The sequence below is a fragment of the Crocodylus porosus genome, unplaced genomic scaffold (genome assembly GCF_001723895.1).
Source record: "Crocodylus porosus isolate Cpor-Errol unplaced genomic scaffold, CroPor_comp1, whole genome shotgun sequence".
NCBI lineage: Eukaryota > Metazoa > Chordata > Crocodylia > Crocodylidae > Crocodylus > Crocodylus porosus.
The window spans coordinates 9,192,769-9,208,302 of NW_017728915.1; the positions used below are offsets into that span (position 1 = coordinate 9,192,769).

Sequence of the window (15,534 nt, forward strand, 5' to 3'; positions counted from 1 at the left end):
GGGGGATCAGCAGGCACTAGGAGAGTCCCTGTTCTCCTGAGCACTACTGGGAGTAACAAGAAATAACAGCCATAAGTTGACTGAGGGTAGATTCAGGCTAGACATCCGAAGGCACTACTTCACAGTGAGGGCGGCTAGGATCTGGAACCAACTTCCAAGGGAAGTGGTGCTCGCTCCTACCCTGGGGATCTTCAAAAGGAGGATGGATAATCACCTGGCTGGGGTCTTTCCTGCCCATGGCAGGGGGTTGGACTTGATGATCTGCTCAGGTCCTTTCTGACCCTACCAACTATGAAACTGAAGTGTTAATCACTTGCTGTTGAACCACAGCTTATTAGATGTCACTTGCAAAGACTCTGCGACTCCTCCTAGACTGTGTGACTTTCCTTCATATGCCTTAAACAAACAAAAGTTGATGATTAGCAGGTCTGTGTCCTGGCCCTTGGATCTTCCTCGCTTTTGTTGCTGATGGCTCAAATAATGTGAATTTGGGGGCTAATATGTTATGTTTTGGGGCTAATAGGACTGAGTGAGTGTTCAGCCTTTAGTTTGGATAAAGATATTTGCTTCATGGGTATTCCTGGAATTAGTTTTCTTTTCTCTTCTGAGTTTTTTTTCTTTCTTTCACTCAAAAGAGAGGAAGAAATTTAGTTAGAAAGAAATACGTTTTTTTACAACCTCATGTCTTCCAACACCTAAATGTTTCACATTATTTTTTTATATATTTTTCTTTGATAAATATTTTTACATTAACAAACTATTTGTAAAATAATAAACACAGTTCTTTCATCTTTCTCTTTAGATGAGTTCAGTATTTGTGCTTTTCTAAATTCTAAAAAAATGGCGGGGGGAGGTGCTGAGTGGATATATGTACTTTTGTTTTGAAAGAAATTGGAGTAAACGGGGAATATTCCTATATGAAATCTGCCTGATCTAATTTGCTTTGATTTCTATCATTTATGCTCAGTATTGGCATGTAACCATCTTGCAGTGTACTGCCAGTGCTACCACTAAGAGAAACCTTATTCAAATCCCTGCAGACTTGTTAAAGTATTTTATTTTATTTTTAAGATGGCACCATTTAAGGTCACAGGTGGGCCTTGTAGTGGTATGATGATTGCAATGCTGTATTTTCTTACATAATCTACACTTTCCCTCCCCCCCAACCAGGTGAGGAAAATGGGGTTTGCATTATATGCAAGGAAAAGGAAGTTCCACAGGTCTGGAAATACAGTGGGGGGGCGGGGAGGAGCTGAGGCGGTGAGACGCTCAGTCACCACCTTCACCCCCATATTTACCCCTTGGTTCCAGAATTTGGCAGTAAGGGGAGCCCCCCTTCCCAGCCATGTGCTGAATCAGTCCACAGCCAGACCCTGCATACTGAATCTGACCTTGCACATGGCCCCAAACTTGACATGATGGGTTCAACCTGGTATGCCAAGTCTGGGACCATGAGGTGGCTCCAGGGCTGTGTGCTAGGTTGGACTTAGCACATGACTCTAGGACCAGAGTGTGGCCCTAGATTGAGCACACTGAGTCAGAACAAGCATGTGCCTTGAGTTGGTGGGCAGCCCCAGACCTGGCATGTGGTGCTGGACTCAGTTCACTGGGTTGCCCCAACAGATAGCTCCAAAGCCAGTACATGGGGTCAGACTCAATGCATGGCCCTAGACCCAGTGCTCTTGCTTGGTCCATGATTCCCATCCAGTGCATGGAGCTGGTACTCCATTGAGTAGCCTCTACCATTCTGTCAAAGAATCTTTTTCCTTCAGTTTCTCTTCAAAATCAAGGTGCATACTCTATACCGGGGCATATTATATATGAGAAAATTATGGTATATTCCTTATTCAGTTAAGAAAGGAAATGGATGTGGTGCTTAAGGCACATGATTGACAGCCCAGAGCTTGCAAGTTCAAAGCTGTAGCAGAAGCACTTGCAGTTTGGCCCTGTCAGATTCCAGCGAATATGTGAATTCTGCTAAATACCTTGTCATGCAAGGACAGGAAAAAGGAAATGAAGCAGCAGCAAATGTCCCAATGACTCATTTGTTGAATGAGTAATTGTAATTAAATTTGGTGGTAATGGTATCACAGAAGATGTGACTTAATGATTACTTTGACTTCTTTCTGCAGTAGCAAATCTGAAGCAGTAGACAGTGAAACAGTAATACGTGCCAGAGGTTTGCCCTGGCAATCTTCAGACCAAGATATTGCCCGATTTTTCAAAGGACTCAATATTGCCAAGTAAGAGTGTGAGATTTTCTGTAATATCATTTAACTTTGCTTTTAACATCAATCCTTTTAAAATATAGTACATAATTTTATTATATAGAATATATTCACAGCATATATGAAGTGTATATGCACTTCACTGTACCGTGAACTGCATAGATAAGAACACAAGGCTGGGATTATATAATACACAGCTTTCTGTTATGTTCTTTAGTCTTGTAGTTCAAAGATACTTGCACAGGTTTGTACAATTCTAAAATATTAAATATTTATAATTATATGATATCTGTGTAACTAAATAGTTACTATTTAATTTTTACAATACAATTATAATAAAATTTACAGTTTTTGTCTAGTTTACATATATTCTTCAAAACAAAGAACTGTTGGTAATGTATTATGCATAACCTTGGAACATTTTTATATAGAAATCATAGTTATTGTGACTTACAGGAATATGACAGTATTGTCGTATGTATAATTTTAAAAAGTTTGTTTTTAAAAGAATTAACTGGATAACATATTGATATCTGAACAATCAGAATTTAAGAGATTTTTCTATTCTAGGAACAGAACCATAGTTAATTATTTCTATGTTGCCTTTTTAACATTGTATTCTTCCCTCTTATTCCTATTTCATAACTTCTTGGTGTATCCTCTACTGCACATGTGCATTGATAGGGGAAAAAACTTGTCAAACAGGTTGGTTTTGTAAAAGAAAAACCAAAAAAACCCAACAACACATACCTTATTTCAGATCTTGCTTCATCTTATTTGACTTCCCCCAACCCCACCCCCTACCATATTTACCCTCCCTTTATTATGCTTTTAGAAAGGGCAGCTTAGTAATTAGTATAAACTTGGAGCTATATTACCAGCCATCAGTCACTGATAACATTGTTAAGACCTTTGGATACAAAGCACAGTATAGAAGTTTGCTTCACCTCCATGAGGTTTGGGATGCATATTTTGCCAATGAGGAAACAGATGGTATGGCCACACAAGCAAGTTACCAAAAGGCGAAGTGCGATGTGAATTTCACAGAATAGGAGTTTGTATGGGAAAGCTGCATGTTTGCATGGTCTTACCCTATTGTGAGTGTCAGGTAGCTTGTCCTTAATGCAAGTAGGCTAAGCTATTTCATCTCCCTTATGAAGGTAAGAGGATGCACAGGAATCATTGCTGCAGAGTAGCTAGCATGCTATAAGCTAACACCCTAGTTTATCTTGCAGTAACTTGCATAAGCCTTGGGATGTTCTGAGAAACTTATCCTAAGTTTCCAAGGGCTTGGATTTTTACGGGTAAGACTTCTACCAAAAAGCTGTTACTCCTCTCCCCATAAAGCTACAAAGCAAGCAAAGCATTTTCAAACAAGAAAATGAAGAGGATTTTTTTGTTTTTGTTTTAAAGAACAAATATTGTTAATTCACCTGTTGTAATCTCCTACAGCTACAGACTCAGAGTGTAATCAAAAATATTCTCAGACATTCTGTGCTAATTGGAGAAGTTTTAATTTGGGGATAACATTTCAAAGTTTTAGTCTAGTTTTTAAGGCAGTGATGCTTAAAACAAGCCACAAACAACAAATAGCTTTTCACCTTATCGCCGATAGCTCTTTGCAGGAAAAAAAAGTCCTACTAAAATGTGTGTGTGTGTAAGAACATACCCAATGCATGTTGTTTATTCTGCAATTTGTCTATTTCCATCAATGTTAATTAACGCTCTGCAGTTTTTCCTATTGAACTGGATGTTGATCATGGTACATGTGCATGGTGTTATGACCCTTTGGTTAACACTGGCTGCTTATGGGAATCCTGAGCTAGTCAAGATTGAATGTCACCTCATCTAGTTAGAACAGGCTTGGCACCGCCAGCATTGCTTAGAGGAATTTTTTTCTAACAGTCTCAGATGTAGGAGATGAATATGTCAAGTTTTGCATAATTATCTTTTATAGTCTAAGATACAATCTAATCAACATGGTTGGTGAATATGCATGCATATATTCTTATATGACTATAATAGGATTGAAGTGTTGTCATAGCTGTGATGGTCCAGGAAATGTATGAGAAGCAAGGACATTTTTGTGGTATCTATTGGATCAATTGCATAGTTGACAGAGATGTTGGACAAGCTTTTGAGCATCAAGTGCCCTTCTTCAGACTGCCTGAAGAACATCCCGCAACAACACACAGTTGTTGAATATATTAAGCATTAAATATACTCTTTTATTTAGGGGTCCTAATATATTTTATAGTAAAAGTGAAGGAATATCCTAGACATCAGATTGTTTTAGGTGTTAATTCCAAGAACATATCAGTTTGAAGGTGGAATTTTTTTAAAGGTTTTCTTTGTTTATAATGAAAAATAGAAAACAGGAAAAGCAAAGCACTGTAAGTTAGTGAGAGCATTGCATGGCAAGAGATTTTATTTTGATTTGATTTGATAAATTAATGGATTAGATACCAAAATCATTGTTTGTATAAACAATTTTTGTGATCTAGAGTTGTGGGGTGGAAATGTGTTTATACTAGAGATATTTCCTCGACCATCACCGCAGCAACACCGTCACTTAAACACTACTTAAAAGTAGTGACTTATTTTTAAAGTTTGGTCTCAAGATTTTTCAGATGAATAGGAGTGGGGAAATGATGCCAATGTTTTATAAGGCTTTCATAACTCCTATCTCACCTTTTACTTTGGTCTTTTATTTAGAGGTGGTGTGGCTCTGTGTCTGAATGCTCAAGGAAGAAGAAATGGGGAAGCCCTAGTGCGATTTGTCAGTGCTGAACAGAGAGACTTGGCTTTAGAAAGACATAAGCATCATATGGGTAGCCGATACATTGAGGTAAAGAACATATGTTGACAGTATGCCAACTGTCATATTACTGTGCTGAGAATATTTGAAGAAGTCTGCTTTTAAATGAGCACAAACCTATTATGTAATTAGTGGGAATTGACTTCCTCTTTAGGAGGGAAGATCAAAAGATCCATGAAAATTAAGGCATTCAGCTTCTATTGAAATTTACTGGGAGGTGGACCACTTTTACCCTCACCATTTTTGAAAATCCAATCTTCCTCCAATTTTAAAAATAAATTTTATTTGTTGGTAGAACTCAGCAGCTATTAAAAGATCCTTTACAAAGTTCTGCATAACTCTAGAAAATGTTCCGTTTCAATTTTAAATGACCTTTGTAATTTTAATATGAGTGATTTTGGGTTTTTTTCCCCCCTTTACAAAGGTTTACAAAGCTACTGGAGAAGAGTTTCTAAAGATTGCTGGAGGTGAGTAGTAGTAATCCATTCTCTTTCTAGTCTTTAGCTGTACAAGGAAAAAAAAAGGAATAACCAAATAGCATTTTTTATTTACTCTTCAGAAATTGATATGGCTGTATGCTGTTATCAACTGTTTTGGGACTACTGAATTTGTGCTAGTTGGGTTGTTCTAATTGTGACACCCACAGGCAAACAGCTTGGTGTTTAGAGGGAGAAACAGAATGTGTGCACTGGAAAAGTCCATTATCTGCCTTATTTTTCCTTGCCAAACCTAAAATCATAATGTGAAAAGATTTCAGCCTGTCTTTTTGTATGTCACTTTTTTTAACTGCTGTGCCCAGGGTATGAGCACCCTGAAAGGGCTCCCTACAGTTAAGTGATCTGAAGCTTTGTCAGCTATGTCTCTTGTGTTGTTACTTAACATCATGTTGCTGCACAGTGCCAGACTGCTTTCTGAGGAAGCTAGGGGTAGCTCCACATCTTGATGGGATTGTGGACTAAATCTCTGTTGTCGCAGTTCCTACAGAACTCGTGACTTACAAAGGATCTTCTTGCAGTTTCATTCCTTCCTCTGTGGCTAGGTTTCAGATTCTTTACAAACAAAATTAACCTACTTCCTCCCACTCCCAACCTGTTTTCTGCCAGGTACCTCCAATGAAGTGGCTCAGTTCTTATCCAAAGAGAATCAAGTCATCATCCGGATGAGAGGTCTTCCATTCACAGCTACCCAGGAGGATGTCTTGGGGTTCCTGGGGCCTGAGTGTCCTGTCACAGGAGGGAAAGAGGGACTTCTCTTTGTCAAGTATCCAGATGGCAGACCTACAGGAGATGCATTTGTGTTGTTTTCCTGTGAAGAATATGCACAGAATGCACTTAAAAAACACAAGGAGATACTTGGAAAACGTTACATTGAACTCTTCAGGAGCACAGCAGCTGAAGTCCAGCAGGTCATAACCATGGGCTGTGAAGCCCAGAAAAATTATTTATTTATTTATTTTATATCATCTACTAATGTTAACCCTGTGTGCACAATACTAGGTACTGAACCAGACTCAGGAAACTGACCTTGGAGTTACTGTAGATAGTCCTCTAAAAACATTAGCTCAATATGCAGCAGCAATCAAAAAAAGCCAATAAAATGTTGGGTATCACTTAAGGGAATTGAAAATAGAGAAGTTCATCATGCTGTTATACAAATCCATAGTGTGCACACATTTTGAATACTGTGTACTGCATACACTTCTGGTCCCTGCTGCCCAAAAAAGACGTAGTAAAATCAGAAATGATGCAGAAAAGGAGGTATGACAGAGGTTTACGAAATCATGAAGTGGGTGGACTGTGAACAGGGAACTGTTTTCACCAAGTCCCAGAATACTTAAACTAGGGGACACCCATTGATATTAGTAGGAGACAGATTAAAACTAACAAGAAAAAGAACTTTTACACAGTGTATAGTTAGCTTGTAGAATTCATTGCCGCAGAAGGTGGTGGAGGCACCTAGCACATCCAGGTTCATAAAAGGGCTAGATGGAATGAATGGATACTAGATCTATTCATAGCTATTGAACAGACTGGTTGGGGATGTTTCCTCTGGCATCTCTAAACTAATAAAGGTGGATGCCTGGGAGGGTAATGAATAGGGGATAGATCACTCTAAATCAGTAATGCCCGATCTTTTTTCCCCTTGAGCCAGGCGAATGGTGCTCAGTCCACCCACAGGCTGGATCTGGCCAGCGGGCCCAATCTGTTGCATGTTGCGGGGAGTATGGCCCATCCCTGATGTGACTGTACAGGGCAGGGGGTGGGAGGAGGCATCGGAGGAGCCCCTATCCAGCTGTGCAGGGGAGAGGAAGGGTGTATGGCTCAACCCCAATCCAGTTGCAGGGGTGTGTGGTCCAGCCCCATGGGACTTAGGAATTTGGCAGCAAGGGAGGGTGGCCGGTGGCAAGTCTTACTGCTCTCCAGCCACCCTTGCAGGAGGCTGAACACCCTTGCTCTAGATATATCCAGTTCAACACCCTCCGTCTAAAGTATTCACTGCTGCCACTGTTGGAGACAGGGTAGTGGGATAAGTGGATCATAAGTCTGACCCAATAAGGCACTTCCTAGGTTTTTACCTTCTTATTACGAAACTCTGCTTCACATGTTGTTACATATAAAAACAGAAATAGCTGTTATAATAAAGATATCGTACACGATAGATGGCATTTTATAACTATTGTTTGCATAGTATTTCAAATTGATTTCTTCCTTTACCAGCTAATCAAATAGAAATGTTTGAAAAATTATTTTTCCTATAAGTTTGAGATTGTCTTTAAATTTAAAAATACAAGTTAAAATTTTGCAGCAGGTCCCTGAGGGACAGACCATTCCAAAAATCTGTGAATTAGTTTAAGACATTCTGGTGCCCAACTACGAAAAGCTTTATGAGCACTTAAGTCAATGTTAAGGCTCTAGCTATACAAAATTTATCGTGGTTGATAAATCACTGCTCTCTAACTAAATGGACATTTACAGTGCTTTCCACAACTCTCCTATTAATAAACCCTGTTCATACTTGTAACGTGCTTTTTTAAATATTTATTACAAACCAGTTACAAATGGAAGCTTAATATAGCACGTTCAAATGGAAGCTTAATACAGCATTCAAACTTGCACTTATTTAAGGAACTTTTTAAAATGCTCTTGCTGGACACCTGTTATGCATGAATGTGGATTTCGGTACATAAGTGTGATCCTATTCGACCCTGCTTGAGATCCTGAAAACCATTAATGCACCTAATTTTGTAAAATGCTGCTGTGTCATCCTTAAGAGAGAATTGCAAAAAAAGGCAACGAATAGGATAGAACTGCATGTGTTTTGTATTACGTTTTCCAGGGACTTGAGCAGGGTGGAATAGGATCTGGCCTGGATTTTTTTTTTAAGTGCCTGAATTGGGGAATTGGAACTAAATTCTCACTTTCTCAAAATTATGGTTTCAGATTTCTGATTTTGCTTCCCTCTCCACCTCCTGTAATATATTAACTTCAAATAGTGTTAATGGGCACCTGCTCATATTTGCAAAATAAAGCACTGTCTACAGCAGTGATAGGTCACTTCAGAAAACATTTCTTTACTTTGAAATTAGCAGACTTAATCTTTGAAAGTACTGTACCACATTTAAGGAGATAACATTTCCAGAGATGGCAGTCTGGGTCTGCCTGCCTATGGAATTTTGTAATACTCAAGGCCAAAAGCAGCCATTACATACATATAGTCTAACCTCCTGCAGAACAGGAGCTGTAAGATTCCATCTTGCAATTTTATGGGCGTTCCGTCAACTCTTGTCCAAGCACATCATAAGCATCCTTTCTCTAAGTAGCTTGAGGGGTGAGCAGAAGAATGTTGATTATTACTGTTTACCAGCACTACTGGGGGTAATAGCCATGCGAAGAGCCCAGTATCTGATACTGCTAACTAATTTTGTCAGTGAAATAGCACTACTAGATTATTTGTTTTGTATCCTTGAGAAAGGGGCATAAGTCCTTTAAGACCAAAAAAACTGAAGGCCCACCAGCCAAGTTGTGTTGGTTAAGGAGAGCTAGATTAAGATGCCACGCCGTCCTAGGAAAATACTATTCTTTTTCTTTGCTGGGGGTTGTATCTGAAGTAACACATTCGTATCTCATGATTGAGGCACTTACATGGGTGAATAGCAAGAAATTAGAGGGGTTAAAACTTGGTTGTTCAGGAGCCAGCTATATAGAGCCAGCCCACTGTTACCACAAACATAACCACAATAGCCAGTTTAGTAACTAACTGAAAAAAAAGATTTCTGGCCTGTCCTGTACAGTACGTTCAGAGTATTAGAATCCTACAAGGGTGTTTCTAATGAAGCAAGATACTTCTTTAAGCAGAATTGCTGCTGACAAAATGAAGGCTTGCTACTAGAAGGCTGCTTCTACCAGCATAACCTGTTTGTCTCTGCTTATTTTATTACTCATCGTTTAATTTATCTCTTGAAGAATAGGTCCCAACAGCATTTTTGTCACTAAGTTGTTCCCAGTTATCTCTTTCTTTCTCTTTTGGGAGAAACCAGAGAGCAAATAAAATGCTAATGAGAGTTGGGGGTGTGAGGAGACTGAGAAAATGGATCTCCCATGCCTTTTACTCTTCTCTATTCAGGGTGAGTATGAGCACTAGCGAAACAAAAAGAGTAATTGGCTAGTATGTAGCTCTAACAGTGTTTTACTCAGGAAAGCAGGGGAGTAAAACTGGTTTTAACAAAAAGAAAAAATCTTGACTATAAGTACTGCATTAAGCAAAGGGAATTTAATAATTGACAATAATAATTACTTGGGTTTGTCAGCATAGCCAGTGTTTTCAAATGATAAATACTTTTTGTGTGGGATGTTCTCAGATTAACAACAATCCACTTCTCGTTTTTATCCAGTGAGCGATCTATTTTTGGTTTCCATCAAACATTTTTCAGAGGGTCTCTTTTTTTTAACCTGCTCTATTTGAAACTGGTAGATGTCAAACAGCAACAACAACAAAAAACAGGATTATCTTGTGCAAAATTTTCCTTTTTCCCAGTTTAATAAAGCTGGTTACACTTAAATATATGAAGTGGTATTGTGCATCCTATCAGCATTTATATTCCTATCCACCCACTTACGTTTTTTCTTTTTTTTCTGGCCAACAGGTTCTTAATAGATACATGTCAACTCCTCTTATACCCACTTTGCCAACTCCCATAATTCCCGTCATACCCCCACCTTACACCATTGCCACAGGTAGCATACGTGACTGTGTCCGACTCCGAGGCCTTCCCTACACTGCTGGCATTGATGATATCTTGGAATTCATGGGAGATGCTACGGGAGATATCAAGCCACATGGAGTCCACATGGTCCTTAATCAACAGGTAACAGCAGTTCTTTTGCTTGGAGCAGCAGTTCCCAATCTGTGATACAGGTATCACTAGGTAACAGATTTACTTTATATGACAAAAATTTGCTAGTAGTACTTAAGGTTGTATCATTTTAAATTGGAGGTGTACAATCTGTCAGAGTCTGAGAACTGCTGGCTTGGAGGATAAAATGTTCTATAAAAAGGGGATAATACCCACCATTATCACATGTCGGAGCTTGTGTTGGCTACCAGTGCTTTTTTTAATCAAAACATTCGAAGTGAAAATTAAATAGAAACTAAATTAGAAAATAAAAAATGTGGTTTTCAAGTGGTTTGCTTTCTTGCTGCCACCTTCTTTTTAATTCTTCTTTAGACCCTGTCAGAAAGGTGGGGAAACTTGTTCAAACAAGTTGAGGGGGTTTTTTCCCCACTTTTTCTTTACTTGACAGGTTCTTTTTGTCTAAACGAACAGTCTGTCAAAAAGCCTTTTTGACTCGGGTTCTTTTTGTGTGTGGTGTTTTTTTATCTGCTTCAAATAGAACTAAACTCTCTTGTGCTTTAAAAAACCAGGAACCTAGGAATGAATTTCCAAAGTGCCTGTAGACTTTATTGAAGTAAGGCTTGACCTGAACACTTGTGCGCCCAAATGGATTGGTAGTAAGTTGTTGCTGAAGAAAGCCAAGTGCAATGATGTAGGATTGCATACCCAGCTTTTGAAATGATCTGAGGCTGAGTCATTAGCTGTTAGCAACAGAGGGGAAAAATCCTGTAAGATTTTAGTAAACACTTGATCATAGCACTGGCTAGAACTATTTGCATTTTTTTATGCTCTGGAAATTTGTGCGACCGACTGACTGACCATGGCTGTTTGCAACTTTTCAGGGACGACCATCAGGTGATGCGTTTATCCAAATGAAATCTGCTGACAAGGCCTTTTTGGTGGCCCAGAAATGTCACAAAAAAATGATGAAGGACCGCTATGTGGAAGTGTTCCAGTGTTCAGGAGAAGAGATGAACTTTGTTTTAATGGGTGGCACTTTAAATCGTAGTGGCTTATCCCCACCGCCATGTAAGTTACCATGTAAGTCTCCAATTCTTCACGCTCTCTGCTGCTAACGGCTGACGTGGTAGGTGCTGAAGCTCTGTGGCCTTTCACTTTTTAACTTGGGGTATGCCATGATCAGTAATCATCCATCTGTGTACAGGCTGAGATTTGGAATTTGTTCCCTTGGGGAAATAATGGGACTGATTGAGGCATTTTTATTATGTTTTCGGTGGGGAAATAGATGGCAGCAATGCCTCGCCAGTGTATTTGTGGTGCACTTTGCTTTTATTGGGTGTACTGTTCTTCTGAGCTCTGCAGTAGACTTGCCTGTAGTGACACCTATTTGGAATTGAATGTTTTTAATGGGGAACATGCTACACTCTAGCTGCCAATGAATGCTCTTGCTGTCCTGCCTCTGAGCATTGAGAAGGTGCTGCTCTTTGGGGATAACTTGTTTTTGAAGGGAACTTCCATCAGGATGCATTTCTAATGGACCAGTGCATAGTGGTACTGGATGGCTTATATTGGCTATCATCAGTGAATATTGTATACTGAACACTTTCAGCAAAGAATAACTTTAAGGTCTCTTAAGAATATATAAACATTACAATATTAGTTTAATGTTTGGAGTATTAATTTAATGTTGTGGGTAGGAGTGTTCCATTCTAACTAGCATGATTACAAAGTGGGTGCTGGTATATATACATTTTCAAAACAATATAGACAGCTGGGCTTTCAAAAAAGCTTGCTTTTTGTACGTACTCATGTACAAATCGGGCAACTGTGTATGAAAATGCCTATGATTAGTCTTTTGTATGTACAATATTTTGCTAGCTTGTCAAGCTGCAGTAGATATATAGACTCTTGGTGAACAAATATAGGAAAACCTGTGCAGCCATTATCTTTGAACATACCCCAGAGAGTGCAGCTTCTACTAGAAGGAACAAAAGATGTGCCAAATGCACACTCAGTCCCCCTGCTTCATGCTTCCTTTAATAATTCTAAAGTTCCTGCATTTTTAATATGGTTCAGAGTCCTCATTTCTGCACTGGTAAGTATTTAAGTGTAACAAACCCAGAAACCGAGCCATTTGTGTGCACTGGGTGCCCTTAGTACAACAGACTTGAGATCAGTTGTTGTGTGAGCATTACTTAATCATGGTCAGGTGCTCTCAGAATGGATAATAGTCACATTAGAAGAGAGAGTTCTATTCCCACACAAGTAGTTCTGTGCTCTGATTGACCTGTCTTCTGACTTGCTTTTAGGTCTTTCTCCTCCTGCTTATGCTGCTTTCCAAACAGCAGCAGCGGTGATCCCAGCAGAAGCAGCACTTTACCAGCCCCAAGCCTTGTTACCGACAACCAGGACTCCCCAGGCCTCTGCTGCTGCCCCTCAAGCTGTTACCTATTACCCAGCTCAGGCTGCTCAGCTTTACATGAATTACACAGCTTACTATCCCAGGTACTGTTGTCCTGGACTGCCATTTAAGCTCTTTGATATAAGTGGAGCAGACTCGGTTTCTTTTTTTGGAGGCAACTATTAACCCACTTCTGTGTAACTCTATTTTGTTACTCTGAGCAACCCACTGCCATTATTGGCAATGACCCTGTAAGTGTTCTCTCCTGGTCTCATAATGCAGCTTAACCTTTGCTGGCTGTAATCAAACCTCAAGTAGTTTTGAGCATCACTTTATCACAGCACTAGAGAAGTGTTGCTAGCAAAGGTCACTGAGGGAAAAGATGAGCAATATTTTAGAGGGTGTAGTCACACACAAACAATGCAAGTAAACACTTTACCTATGCAGTCTTTATCTACTGTGTTAACACATGGTGCTCTAGTCAAGAGATGAAAGAAGAAAGGAGTTATTTTACTTCGTCTTCCCCAGCCTTTACGATAAGCCTACAGCAATACCTTATTTAATTTGCTCCTTGTAAATTAAACTGGATCCTAACATTTCAGTCACTAGGATGGGATCCAGGTGTCTGCAGAGTTTTTAAATATGGCCGTATCCCTGTGACCCTTTCCCCCTCTTGATGATGGAATATACACCATCAAGAATAAAACCCTACTAAGCAAGAATTTACTTTCATAGCTTGGTTATATAACCCTGGAGCTATTCATTTTCTTCCATGCCTCACTTTCAGCCCTAAGATAATGTGGATGAATATTTTGCCTGTTTGGCTTGGATCATCATCATTTAATAACCTGTTTTGTGCACTAGGAAGAGCCATCACCTTCTGGTTTGGGATTTATTGATTCATTTTCCCTTACCACAGATCTCAGTAAGTTTTTGAGGTAGGAATAGGAATAGGCAATATTCAGAAGCATCCTGCACAAGCTACTATCAAAACTAAGATAAAATGGCCACTAAAACCTCTCTCTTCTTCCAGGCTCTCAAGTCACTCGGCCTATGTTAACCATTTTGCTCCTCTCTTTTTTTTTCTTTACAGCCCTCCTGTATCTCCCACCACAGTGGGCTATATCACAGCCCCACCAGCAGCTGTAGCAGCTGCTGCCACAGCCACACACACTCCAATACTGCCCCAGCCTGGAGCTTTGGTCCGTATGCAGGGCTTGCCTTATAACACAGGAATGAAAGAAATTCTGAGTTTTTTCCAGGGATATCAGGTTAGTATGCAGTGCTTCTCCTTTACATGGTATGTTTTTCTGACTTGGGCTTCTGACAGGAATTGCTGTCTGTCCAAACTTAGTCAATCTTGGCTTTGGGAAAAGGAGGAAGGGTCAGGATGACTGTACATTCACTGTCATGTCAGCAGCTAAGCAGATGAATAAGGTAAATTTCATACTAGGCATGAAAGCATTTCTGGAAATCTTACCCTTCTATTTATCATAGGCAGACAAGGTTTTTTTGCTTATGTCTTTAGACCAATACGGCTACAACCTATACCCCTTTTATTTATTGTGGCACTTCTGTTCAAAGTCTGGAAGTAGGATCTAGTGGTCAAAGCACAGGACTGGGTGCTAGAGAGTTCTTAAGGCGAACTAAAGTTTTTAAAGTCTCCCTCTGTTACCTTACTTGAGGGCAGGGAGTGGAGTGGGGAGGGAACAGAGACGCATCTGAAAATGAAGGTCATACAGTCCAGGACTATTTTGGCCTCAAAGCTGAAACATTTTATTTAGAATAATCATGTCTAATCTCAGTCAAAAGGAGAATATGCCCTTCAAACCACACTTTGCCTTGAACAACTGTTGCAGGTAGCTAGCTACCTACTGGCATCAAAGGCATTGAGTACTAGTCAGTGGGCAGTTGACTATCAACTGAATAACTTTTTTAAAGATAAAGAACCTGAGCTCTATCCCTGGAAAATTCACAAGCATAGGTATCTAAATGTATGGGATGGTACTCCATACAGCTCAGATGATGACTATATTTTATTATAGTACCAGCTCCCTAAATCCATGTACTGTAATTAAAAAGTTGTAAAGGCAAAAATAACCAGCTTGAAGCTTTCAAGGTGGTAATTTTATGTCTGTGGAAAAATAAGACCTAGTACAGATTCCAACCCTTTACTGATTGGGATGAGATGTTATTAAAAACTCAACATATATCATGCCTCCTACTCCACATAGGCTGCTTTAAAAAAAAAAACACTTTTGACATTAGTCTATCCCTTTAAACTTCCACAGGATGCCAAGCTAGTGCTGATTCTGACCTTCATTCTCTCTTTAGAGCAATGGTTCTCAACCTGTTTAGAGTCAGAGCATGCCTCTACACCTATTTTGATTGTGGCAGGATCCCTGGTTGAGAACCATGTTTGTGCTGCCTCTGCTTGCCTCAGTGGTTCTCAGCCAGGGTCCTGCTGAGTGTTCCTGCCTATATTAGGGTTTTCTGTCAGAAGTAGGAGAAGAGGTGTACTTAATTAGCTTTGTGCTGTGGGCAAAGGTAGGGCTGGGAAGGAGGGGATGGAAAGAGTGGTCTTATCAATCCCAGGTGTTCCCATATCCAGCTCCTCTAGCTAGGCAATGCAAGGGGTTATTCCAGCCCAGCATGGTTCCCTGGACAGACAGAGTAAAGGCCTGTGGCTGGAGTGTGCATGCTTGTCACAGACTTTTTTGATCAGACCCTGCAT

At 39.8% G+C, this 15,534-nt stretch overlaps 1 protein-coding gene across 6 annotated transcripts in view; it reads left to right on the forward strand.

The window, feature by feature from the left end:
* Nucleotides 1–15,534, forward strand: part of ESRP2 (epithelial splicing regulatory protein 2) — a 66,813-nt gene that overhangs the window by 33,378 nt on the left and 17,901 nt on the right. For 4 of the 6 annotated variants that reach the window (XM_019535678.1, XM_019535677.1, XM_019535684.1 and 1 more), the window contains 8 exons: nt 2,133–2,243; nt 4,944–5,076; nt 5,471–5,513; nt 6,150–6,451; nt 10,190–10,411; nt 11,281–11,479; nt 12,709–12,904; nt 13,894–14,071. In XM_019535678.1, coding sequence (XP_019391223.1) covers nt 2,133–2,243; nt 4,944–5,076; nt 5,471–5,513; nt 6,150–6,451; nt 10,190–10,411; nt 11,281–11,479; nt 12,709–12,904; nt 13,894–14,071 — 1,384 coding nt within the window. The remainder of the gene's footprint in view (nt 1–2,132; nt 2,244–4,943; nt 5,077–5,470; nt 5,514–6,149; nt 6,452–10,189; nt 10,412–11,280; nt 11,480–12,708; nt 12,905–13,893; nt 14,072–15,534) is intronic. The other 2 variants (XM_019535679.1, XM_019535683.1) reach the window with 1 other exon arrangement.